This window comes from Hibiscus syriacus, unplaced genomic scaffold (genome assembly GCF_006381635.1).
Source record: "Hibiscus syriacus cultivar Baekdansim isolate YM2019G1 unplaced genomic scaffold, ASM638163v2 tig00110239_pilon, whole genome shotgun sequence".
NCBI classification, from domain to species: Eukaryota; Viridiplantae; Streptophyta; class Magnoliopsida; order Malvales; family Malvaceae; genus Hibiscus; species Hibiscus syriacus.
The window spans coordinates 1,768,442-1,780,763 of NW_024062641.1; the positions used below are offsets into that span (position 1 = coordinate 1,768,442).

A 12,322-nucleotide genomic window follows, 5' to 3' on the forward strand; every position below is an offset into this window, starting at 1 on the left:
CTGCTTCAGTGATTCTTTTTACACTATATGGGGATTCTATCATAGTCTCAAAAGGAATTCTGTTAAGCTCTTCTTGTATTTTTCATCTCACAGGTTCTCAAAGATGGAATCTTTGAGGCACATTAGCATCGGGCTGTGCACTCCTACTTTAACTACATTGCTCAACCCTCGAAAACCCTCCAAACTCCACCACCCTTCAACCACCGTCGTCTGCTCCGCCAGTAAATGGGCCGAGCGCCTCCTTGCCGACTTCCAATTTCTCCCTGCCACCGACAATTCTTCCTCTTCTTCCTCCTCAACAGCCACTGTTTCTCCCCCTTTCCCTCCCCTTCTCTCCCCGTCCCCTCCCGAACGCCACGTTTCCGTTCCCCTCGATTTCTACAAAGTCAGTTAGACACTTACTCGCAGTTCGCTTTAAATTTTGTTGATTTTGGGAATTACAGTTATCTAAAAACTATAATTTTCAAATGAAGGTTTTAGGAGCCGAGACTCATTTTCTAGGAGATGGAATTAAAAGAGCCTATGAAGCAAGGGTTTCCAAACCGGCTCAATATGGTTTCAGTCAAGACACCTTAATTAGCCGAAGACAGATTCTTCATGCCGCCTGTGAAACCCTATCTAATCCAGGTTATAGACGAAATTACAACCAAGGTCTTGTCGACGATGAGCGCGACACTATCATCACTCAAGTTCCCTGGGAAAAGGTGATTGCATTTTATCATTTTCTTTATTTAACAATTAGTGTTTGGTTATTGAGAAAATGTGAGGAAATAGGTTCCTGGAGCATTGTGCGTGTTGCAAGAGGCAGGGGAGACTGATGTGGTGCTTCAAATTGGGGAGACTTTGCTGAGAGAGAGGCTGCCCAAGGCATTTAAACAGGATGTCGTTCTGGCAATGGCCCTTGCTTATGTGGACTTGTCAAGGGATGCTATGGCTCTGAATCCACCAGATTTTATTGGTGGTTGTGAGGTGCTTGAGAGGGCTTTGAAGCTGTTGCAGGTCCTTGTGCATACCTTTCCACTTCCATTTCTAAATTATGTTCCACTTTTGATAAAATAGTCTTTGATTGTTTAGTTGTCTGGATTAATTGTCAATTTGTGGATTTACTATTTCTAAAGTGAGTCAAAAGTCTGCCTACTGCTAAATAATGAGTAAAAGATAGAAATATATAGATTTTTTTTCTAGTACTAATATTTTAATGAGGTAACTCATGCTTATTGGAATAAGAGTGGAATGATTCCACATACAGACAGAGGTTAGTGAAATGGAATGGTTATGCATTGATAACCAGTTCTTTTCTTACACTTGGATGATACTTGATAAATCCTTTGTAATGATAATATAGGAGGAAGGGGCCAGCAGTCTTGCTCCAGATTTGCAATCGCAAATTGATGAGACGTTAGAGGAAATTGCCCCACTTTGTGTTCTGGAACTTCTAGCCTTACCCCTTGATGATGAGCATCGGACAAAGAGAGAGGAGGGTCTTCATGGTGTACGCAACATATTATGGGCTGTTGGTGGAGGAGGAGCTGCTGCAATTGCAGGAGGTTTTACCCGTGAAGATTTTATGAATGAGGCCTTCTTTGGCATGACAGCAGCTGAACAGGTATTGTACATTTGTTATCATTCATTTTGCCCTATAGGCTTTCTGATTGGTTTCTTAGTTTCTCTTTAGTTTTAATTCCTTTCATATCGACAGGTTGATCTATTTGCAGCCACTCCAAGCAATATTCCTGCAGAAAGTTTTGAAGTTTATGGAGAAGCACTTGCACTTGTTGCTCAAGCATTTCTAAACAAGAAACCTCATCTCATTAGGGATGCTGATAACCTCTTCCAGCAGCTCCAGCAGACTAAGGTAACGACTCTAGAGAACAGTGTCTCTCCCTATACTCCCATTGGAAACCGCGAGATAGACTTTGCTTTGGAGAGGGGTCTCTGTTCATTACTTGTGGGGGAGCTTGATGAGTGCCGCTTGTGGTTGGGCTTAGACAATGATAGCTCCCCTTATAGAAATCCATCTATTGTAGATTTCGTCTTGGAAAATTCAAAGGATGATGATGACAGAGATCTTCCTGGGCTTTGCAAACTGTTGGAGGCATGGTTAATGGAGGTGGTTTTTCCCAGATTTAGAGACACCAGAGGCATACAATTGAAGCTCGGAGATTATTATGATGATCCTACTGTCCTGAGATATTTAGAAAGGATTGAGGGAGCTGGTGGTTCACCCTTAGCTGCAGCCGCAGCTATTGTTAGGATAGGCGCTGAGGCTACTGCAGTTCTTGATCATGTAAAGGCTAGTGCAATTCAGGCATTGCTGAAGGTGTTTCCTCTTCATCGCTCAGAAGAGAGTGTAAGACATCAATTAGATGGTGAGATGAATTTTTTTCCCATTGAAAATGAAGAGATTCTGAGAAAACCTGATCAAAAGGATGCGGCCATGCTAGCTGAGGTTCCTGGGATAAGTAGTTTGGAAGAAATGTATGAAGAAGAAACAATAACTGACAAAATTAAAAGGGCTAGTATCAAGATCATCTCTGCTGGTGTGGTAATTGGAGTTATGACGTTGGTTGGCTTAAAGTTTTACCTGGCAGATCTAGTTCATCAGTGAATGGTAAAGAAATCAGTCCAGCAGCAACTGATGTCATCAATGCAGGTATGACTTGATAATACATACGGCAAATAGTCAACCTAATGTAGCATTATTTCCAATGCTTGAAGTTTTTTCTAGAGTAGCTTAGGACTTTGTTGTTGTTAACTATGGATCCTTTAGTTTTAAACATGTTGTCTGCATGGCTACTGCTGCGCCTGTTTTCTATTTTACTGTTAAAAGTTGGTAGGTTACAGAGGATTGTTTTCCCCTCTAAACAAGTAAGTCATGGCAGAGTTTGTCAAATCCTCCAAAGTTGTCCTGTTGTCCATGTTCATTGGTGCCCAAAACTGATTTCAACTTTGCAGGGTTAATAGATAAAAATCTTTGCAAGAATTACCTAGAATGGATGCAAGAATTGCAGAAGGCATTGTTCGCAAGTGGCAAAACATTAAATCCGAGGCGTTTGGACCTGATCACCTTCTTGATAAATTGCCAGAGGTAATATGCTGTTGTTCTCTTTTTCTTTTCTGGTAGATCCGCAAGCATAAATCTTGAAAACTGCCCTACAAGTGGGACTTTCTTCATTTTGGGATAGCTGGTTATGTAAAGTTTTATGAGTGTTAATTTGTGTGATTCAGCCAAACGTAGTAGATAACTTTCGAGGACTTTTCAAGGCTTCATTAGGACTGCGTGCCTTCAAGTTTTTCCTAACACTGAGAAAACTGCCAGGTTCTGGATGGTCAAATGTTGAAGACATGGACAGATCGTGCAGCTGAAATTGCTCAACTGGGTTGGATATATGAATATAGTCTACTGAACATGTCCGTTGACAGTGTCACTCTTTCACTGGATGGGCTGCGAGCTGTGGTTGAAGCAACTCTGGAAGAGTCCACCTTATTGACTGATGTTCATCATCCGGAGCACAATGCCTCTAACCTACGATCCTACACCACGAGATATGAGATGTCTTGCTCCAAGTCAGGCTGGAAAATCACTGAAGGATCTGTCTACAAATCTTAGCTAATAATATAAAGCTCTTGTCGTGTAAGAAGTCCAACTTAAAAGAGTTGAGTCAAACCTCTCGTCGGTTTTTTGTTTAATTATTCAGGTTCGGTGAGCCATATCTTTCTCTGATTGGACATAAAAAATGGTGTAGGTTGGGAAATGGAAACCATGCTATTTGGAAAGATATTCCTTCATTCCATTATTATGTGCTTCTTACACAAAATTCAATGAGCAAAGAAAGAATCAAATTGAATCTGCGGCTAAAGTCTAATTAAACTTTATACACCTTTTGAATTTACAATATGGACTGGGGAGTTGGAAATGAGAATATTTCAGTCTAGATGAATTCACTCTATCTTCAACAACTTCTAAAAGAGGGAAGGAAGGCTGAGCCTCCAGCTGTGAGATCTTCGGGATAAAAAACGGGGCAACATGCAGAACGCGACTCCCTCATTGGGGGCTCGACTTGGTTCCACAAATCCTAGCACCTCAGCAACAAGAGCAGCACTCTCCTTCACATGGACAATGTCCTTGGGGTCTTTCCATACAAGGTGAGCCAACTGCACGCTCCTCTGCTTTGTGTTCAAATCAATTCCCCACTTCTTATAGACTTCCTCTCTCTGCTTTCTTGACCACTTATACCGTATTTGCTTGCTCAACGTCAACCTCTCTCGAGTCAGTTCCTTCTCACTGTCACCGGGAAGAGAGAAGACAATATCTCTAGCCGCAATTTGCATTGCGTTGAAGATGAATCGAATAAAAGTAATTCGTTTATGTTCAATTGGGTCCTGAAGTTATTTAATTCCAAGCGTATATGCCTATGCCTATGCCTGAATGTCCAATTATTCAGTATGGTGTTTAATTATGGAAATCTTAACTTTACCTGGAAGCTATATCTGACAACGTGTTCTTTAGAAGCGTGAATCGTCTGAGCTCCATCTCCAAATACAAGGAATCGGAAGGATCGCCTTTGAAAAGCTGGATGAAATAGCTTCTGTGGATTAATGATACACGGCATGCATCCCAAAGTTCAACTATCTTTCTCTGTTTCTCCTCGAATTCTGAGTCAGTCTTTATTATCTCATCGATAAACAATCCATGGAAAAGGAAATATGTTAGTTGCCAGTTATCATTAGCTCATTCTGACCCCAGTGAAGAGGATAGCAATCTTAGGAATAACCTTATCTACCAAGCAGGAAGAGTTATCAAAATTTTTATTCCAAAGTAATGCACTCATTCCTACAGAATATGAAACTATAAAATCTAATAAGAATGGTAGATTACATTTAAGAAACGATAAAACTAAAAAGAGGAAGGAGGTTGGTTCAGCTTCTTACCATCTTGTTCTCAATTTGCTTTTCTGACTGCTGTGTCATTTCACTGCCGCATGCCGCTAAATCAGTAGAGTTGGAAATTCTTCTCAAAGGATCCTCGCTAATTGACTTCCACTGTGGTGGAAGAAAATTAGTTGCACTCAAAGTGTTTTCCACATCTAAATCTTTAAGACTTAATGTATCCACGGAGCCGCTACTAACAGAAGAAGCCCGAGAATGTCTTCTGGATATATTTTCGCTTCTGTTGTCATATTTAACTTCAGAAAGCTTTTGGACAAAGTCATTTTCAACCCCACTGGAAGGGGGTCTGCTTTTTTATGTGCTGCCTTCTCAAAAGAAGGTGAAGATGGCGCAGTTCTGATAACCGCCCTGCAGCTTTTACTTCTGCTCAAGCTCCTAATAGGGCTACATATATCTGAGAAGCTAGGTGACTGATCTAGATGTTGAATACTGACAAGAAACTTGACTGTCCTTTGCAGTTCCTGAATTTTTTGTTTCAAATCCTTGTAAGTTTGATCACTATAAACATAACTTGGCTGCAAATCTTCCTTTTCTTGTGATGTTACGACACTATCATTCGTGGTAGTAATCATGTCTAATTTTCCTTGTTTTTTCTCAGTATCAGTGGAGAAGTCATCACCTTCGTCAGCTCCTGTTTCCTTGGGAAGAACCTCTGTCAGGGTCAGTTTTTCTTCCTGTTCATTCATTGTGTTTTTTGAGTCTTCAATTTCAACGCATTGAACTTCCTTGCTGCTATCTTTAAATTCTTGACCCATTTGTTCAGAAAACTCCCAACCTTTGCTTGGATCAGGTCCAATAAACTTCGGGGTCAAGCCATCGAGTAGAAAATCCTCTTCAGGATCCTCTGGAAGCCCAGGATATCCTTTGCTTGGATCAGGTCCAATAAACTTCGGGGTCATGCCATCGAGTAGAAAATTCTCTTCAGGATCTTCTGCAAGCGCAGGATATCCGTTGTTGTCACTAGGCACACTAGTTGCAACTGTATCCTTATGTTTGTTGGAATCAGCCATATAGGGAACCTTGGCCACTTCTGATGAATTTGATGATTGTTTTAACATTTGAACCTCTTTAACTGACAGTAGCAAATTCTCAACTCGCGACTGAGCCAGATCACGTTGCCAAGTCAATTCTTCTATCTCTTTGGCCATCTGTAGATACTCAAATTAGAAAGAATAAAAAAAATCCAGGTTAACGAGAGTAAGCCATTTAAGCAAAGGCAAGTGTGAAACAACTTTCTGAAGTTCATCTAATCACCTGGCCAATAAGTTGCTCTTCTCTCTCAGTACAGTAGCAGTATCGCCTTTAACTGAAGATGATCCCAAGTTCCTCATTTCTTTCTCCAGTCTAGCCAATTCTCTTTGTAGTTGTTTTACCAATGCCTTATCTGACATGACTAAATTCACCTGTGCATTAGTTCTTACCTGCTTGGCACAGTTCGCAAACACGAGTGTGTTTTTTGATTGCTCAACATGAACACGTTCAGGACTCATAGTACAAATGATGGCTGTTCTGGCATTTCCTCCTAAAGCATTCTGGAGTATGCGTGTCAACTTAGAGTCTCTATAAGGTATGTGACCAGTTCTTCCCTTGCTGCAAAGTGTCATGTCAATTAATTGGTCCGAAAATTTCATGCTCAAAAATGCTCAAAAATGAATTAAAGACCCACATATGTCCTACAAAATTTGTTCTCTTGAAAAATGAAGAGAATAGTTCAACCTTAATTTGCGAATCACGGTTCCAAGAGTTAGTAAACTCCGGTTTATATGGCAGCCTTCTTTCAATCTTGCACCAGCAGTTAAGGTCTGAGAAGCTCGCTCACTTCCTGCTAGATCAACAAAATTCTGTACAAGACTAACAAGTCAATTTTCCTGGTTAAGGTTTTCGTTACTAACTAATTCAGTCTTGAATAATGTTCTCCATGAATTCAAAATTCCAATGTAATATAACTGCATTCCCTTTCGGTAAGTTAATAGTATCATACCACGGAAGCTTCAAGGATGCTTGAATTTCTAGCTCCAGCATATTCACGAGCACAGCTTTCAATTGTCTGCAAGATTGCATCATTGAACATAGAAAAAAGACTAGGCCAAACTCTGATAAAGAAAAGTTCACTGAGTAATCATGCCTACCAGCCGCAAAATCTGATGTGATCTCGAGCTGGTTTCATTCAAAGATGTCTCTCCTATTTGCCTTTGAGCTGAAAATCCATACCAAACATAGATAATGTCATTTAGTGAAAAGAAGAAGAAGAAAACTTATACAAATGCAAGTCCATGAGCGTTTGAGAAATATTTCACCTTCACAGATTGAAAGGAGCTCGTGAAGATGTTCCCTGTTTCTTAGAGTCACCTCAGTAAGTTTCTCCACAACCGTTCCCCTCTGTCGAATGAAAACAATATCGTACATACAAAAAGATGAGCTGAAAGCATAAAGAAAGGAGAAATCGTTACCTCTGGATCATCTAGCACTCTTAGTGGGTAACTATCAGGGCTAAGGAGATCTCTCACGGCTTCATTGTATATTTCCATGGCACAGAATTTCACCAAAAACTCTCTTTCTTCGTTCTAACATATTGATCAAAACAAAATGTAATCTATATATCGATAGATAGATTCCAAATATAATATATATGAGAAGGAGTAATACGCAGTCTATCATTACATTCTCTATGTAGTCGTATATATCCGATACTGCATATTCAGTGATACCCCTCATTGTATATGTTTTTCCACTGCTTGTTTGCCCGTAAGCAAATATGCTCGCTGAAGAAAAGGAAAAGGAAAAAGAAAAAACACGAGTAGAAACATTTTCACCCGATTGTATAGTTATACATAGAATGGACAAGGAACAGAGATACTTACAATTGATACCATCGAGTACTGATAGGGCAATATGTTTGGCTCCTTCCTCGTACACTAGAGCTGTATCGCAGTCACTGTCGAATACTCTGTCTATTTTTGACAAAATTGACAAACAAAAAAATGGAAACACAATGGTTAGAAGACGGTCTCCATTCTCAATGGGAAATGAAAAATACAGGTAAATGATTATGGAAATGCTTGCCATATGTGTAGGCGGCAGGGAACATGGCGCGTTCGGGCAAATTATGCTTGAAAACAATGGTGTCATTGTTAATGCATTCCCAATCACATACACGATTCCTCGATTTATCATTCAATGGTCTTAATCTAATCGAAACAAAAATTTTCTCTCCTTGCTCATGGAATTGCAACTCTTCGCTCATTGTCATTTATCCTCTTTTTTTCCTCTGTTTCTCTTCACAATTTTCACCTTTTTTATTTCAAGGTAAAGGGTTGGAATCAGGCAATCGTCTAACCTTGGGGCTTCAAACCAAGCAAATTTCGAAGATCTTCCCTTTGTTATCAAACGGGGATCAATAAAGCAAACCGAAAACGTCGGGAAAGCAGCTAGACAAGATGCATCAGATTCGGTGATCGGGGAAAACGAAAACAAATGCAAAGCCTGTAACTGAAAACAGATATCTTTTTATCCTCCGCCTCCGTCTATCAGACTCCACACTGAATTTTGGGAAGAGAAAGATAGAGGAATGCAAAATGTGAAATTAATTCATACAGTTTCTCTCTCTGACTTGGAATGGTACCCGCCTTTCAAACATAACCGCCACCAAGCAACTAAATATTGTATGTCCATGGTGGACTTACTATTTTTGTCTTTTACCTTTAATTTACCGCCAAATGCATTCATTTTACATTGAAGGCTAGAGTAATGATTTGGTGCGAAACGGTATAAAATCGATTTCTTAGTTGTTAGGCAGAATGATTTATTACATTTCATTTCTTAATTATTTCAGGGCATAAACATGTTTTTTTTTTTGTTTCCCACCTGATCCAAGGCAACTAATACGGATCGACTCGCATCGCATACGTAATTTTAGTGAATGAGTCTTCTAGTAGGGTTTTTTTGCATATATAATGATACGAACTCGAGACCTTCAGTCATATCGAACTACTTATTACTTGAACCAACTTTTATTAGTAGGGCTTAAACATATATTTAATACTCCAATTAAACATTATTTAAGCTGGTACCTAAGTAAATTTTTTCTCCTAAATTGATATATGAACTAAGTATTTCTCTCAAGTTGGTACTTAAAGATTTTTTTCCTGAAGTTAATATTTGATTTTTAATTTCATTTAATGTTTTGAATTTTTTAATAAACTTTTATAAATTTTAATTTTTTAAAAAGATATATACAATAATATTATTATTAATATATGATATAATCTTATGTTGTTACGTTATTAAAATTTAATTCATTTTATAAAAATAATGTGTGAAATTAAAGTTGAGGTTTCAATTTGAAAACAAAATTTTTTAAATACTAATTTGAAAGGATGTAATTAACTCAAATATCAATTTAAAAGTAAAAATTTAGATTTTTATTTGAAAAAAACTACCAAATATATTTTAAAAAAAAATATATTTAAAATATACTCTTTAACTTTCTTGTTTATTGTCACCATTTGACCCGTGATAACAATATTCTAATAGTACTAAAATTCATACATCAATAAATTGAAAAGTCATCATGCTAGCTCAATTTTTTTATTAATTTACAAGGTAATATCTTTAAAAAATAACTTTCAATTTGTTGACATTAAACATTCATATCCTTGACATATATGATGTTTAAACTTACATCCTTAGGAAATAACAATAATTCTTTTATATTAGATTAGAAGTCATTTAATTCGTGCATGTTTCAATATTATTTGTTAAGAATTAACGAGTAGGTTTAATAATAATTATAGAATAAAAGAAGATGCTGGCACACTCAACGGTATTTGACGAGCACGGTAAACGATGAGCACTATAAAATTAAATTATAAAATCGTTAAATCATAAAGTACTCAAAGAATAATAATTTAATTAAAAATTGAAATATAATTTAATTATAAGAAAATAATTCTAAAAAATAACTTTTTATAAATTTATTTTAATCAAATTAATTCAAATATAAATTTGAGAAATTTATAAACCTTAGCTTATTTCAATATCTTTTAAGCTGCCACCGCCATCACTGTCACTGCTGCCGTCGTCGTCTCTAGTGCAATCAATCCCTAAAGTAAGTTTTATTAATGATCCTTAACTTGAATTCTTCAATTAATGTACTTAGAAACCTCTAATAATTGAATTAATTATCATATTTACTAAATTACAACTCAAATTAGAACAATCAAACCCTAATTATTACGTTTGAGTCGTATTTGGTAAATCCAATATTGATTTTTCGATTGTTGTTCTGTCATCCATACCGGTATACTAGTTCGTTCATATCAATATGCGGGTATGTTAGTATCGTTACCCTATGCGTACCGGTACAATATATGTACATTGTTCTAATATTGAATACTCGTACCGATACTCCATATAGGAGTATCGGTACAAGTGGCTATTTCGTGCTTTGTGCTATGTTATTTCAATTATAATGTCATTTACCATCTTATTAATGTTCCTTTTGCTTATGTTTTTGAAAATATAGATTTTTTCGAGATGGCTGCTAATTAAGATACCAAAATTCAAGTTACACAATTGGAAAGTGAATTCGATTGTAACACCCATAATGAAGAAGAACAAATTGATGATCATATTGATGATGACAAACATATAGCTAATGAGAAGACAATTAACAACTTTATTGATGAAAATATGGGATAAGATTGAGAAGGAATTAAAAGATTACGATGAGAATGATATGAATATGTTGAAGTGGAAGACTTTAGATGATTGCGTTGAATTTTATCATACCTATGCCAAGGTAAAAGGTTTTGGAGTTCGAGTCGCTCAGACAGTGAAAAGTCGAAATGGTGGTCACATAATTGCAAAGAAAATGGTTTACCGTAAGGAGTGATGTAGAGATGATAGGTGGAATAACAATCCAAATAGAAAACGTCAACAACGACCGGTCATTCGAGTTGGATGTGAAGCATTTATTAGATTCAAATTTGACGAACGATATCAATATTGGAAAGTTGATAAATTCCATGCAGAACATAACCACAAAATGGTTCAACCAACACAAGTTGCTTACATCATGTATGTTTTGCATCCAAAACTAAATGTTTAACATATATATATATATATATATATATATATATATATATAAAATGTTATTTAATGATTTATTTTGTAGGCCATTCGAAAAATTAGTATGTTAGACCAAGTTAAGATTAAGAACATGCACAACTCTAGAATTGGTCGAAATAAGAAGATGCGAAATTTTGTGACTGAAGCTGACTCAATTGAGAATGTTGGATTTCTTCTGAAGGATTTGTACAACTATCTATATAGAATCAAATGAGAAGAAGTGCAAGATGGTGATGCTGAAACGATGATGACGTATTTAAATAGGAAGCAAAAATCTGACCCTTTCTTTTTGTGAGCCACACGAGGTATGAATTCGGAAACTTAGAGAAGTTATTTGGGCTGATGGTATATCACGCGTAGATTATAAAGAATTCAGGCATGTTCTTGCATTTGATACGACTTATAAGTGCAACTCAAGCAACAAGCCGTTCGTTGTTTTGGTTGATGTTAATCATCATCAAAACACAGTGTCATTTGGATGTGCATTGGTTGTGAATGAGAAAGAGGATACTTATGTGTGGGTTTTACAACAATTGATTAAAGCTGGAGATGGCCACAAACCTCTTACTGTTATTACTGATAGAGATAAGAACATGACAAATGCAATTGCTGAAGTACTACCCGGGCTAAAACATAGATTGTGTTTATGACATATCATGAGGAATATACAGTATAGTGTTAATCAAAATTTTCTCGACAGGTTTTTGAGATACGCTGACATGTGTAGAACTAAATCCAATTTTTAAAGGGCTTAAAAAGAATTAGTAGAGAAACAAAAGGTTGAACGAAGGAGATGGGTTCGAAAATTGTATGAAGATAAAGAGAAATGGGCAGAAGCATATTTGCAAGGATAATTTTATACATGTAACATTAATTGTATTTAATATTATATTTATTTATTGTATTTAAGAAAATTATTATATATGTATAATTTGGTGTGCAGTAATGAGGACTACACAACGGTGCGAGTTAATGAATAGAACATTGAAAACTTGGTTGTACAGAAAGGTAATGTTGTATCGATTTGTTGAGAATTATCATTGACAACTATCTATATAGAATCAAATGAGAAGAAGTGCAAGATGGTGATGTTGAAACGATGATGACGTATTTAAATAGGAAGCAAAAATCTGACCCTTTCTTTTTGTGAGCCACACGAGGTATGAATTCGGAAACTTAGAGAAGTTATTTTGGGCTGATGGTATATCACGCGTAGATTATAAAGAATTCAGGCATGTTCTTG

At 36.8% G+C, this 12,322-nt stretch overlaps 1 protein-coding gene and 2 pseudogenes across 1 annotated transcript; 2 read left to right on the top strand and 1 right to left on the bottom strand.

Moving 5' to 3' along the window:
- The first annotated feature begins 35 nt into the window (after window positions 1–35).
- On the top strand, window positions 36–3,067 carry LOC120114699 (protein ACCUMULATION AND REPLICATION OF CHLOROPLASTS 6, chloroplastic-like). The gene is made up of 6 exons (XM_039135521.1): window positions 36–385; window positions 474–704; window positions 775–999; window positions 1,346–1,606; window positions 1,700–2,653; window positions 2,956–3,067. Exons 1-5 carry the CDS (start codon window positions 104–106, stop codon window positions 2,606–2,608), a joined length of 1,908 nt encoding a protein of 635 aa, XP_038991452.1. The 5' UTR covers window positions 36–103; the 3' UTR covers window positions 2,609–2,653; window positions 2,956–3,067.
- On the top strand, window positions 2,790–3,625 carry LOC120114661 (annotated as a pseudogene).
- Window positions 3,626–3,822: 197 nt separating this feature from the next.
- LOC120114662 lies at window positions 3,823–8,223 on the bottom strand (annotated as a pseudogene).
- Between the last annotated feature and the right edge of the window lie 4,099 nt (window positions 8,224–12,322).

Coding starts and splice junctions, on each gene's coding strand:
- LOC120114699 (XM_039135521.1), top strand. CDS start 104: ATGGAATCTTTGAGGCACATTAGCATCGGGCTGTGCACTCCTACTTTA. Junction 705..774: donor CTCAAGTTCCCTGGGAAAAG/GTGATTGCATTT, acceptor GTGAGGAAATAG/GTTCCTGGAGCATTGTGCGT. Junction 1,607..1,699: donor GCATGACAGCAGCTGAACAG/GTATTGTACATT, acceptor TCATATCGACAG/GTTGATCTATTTGCAGCCAC.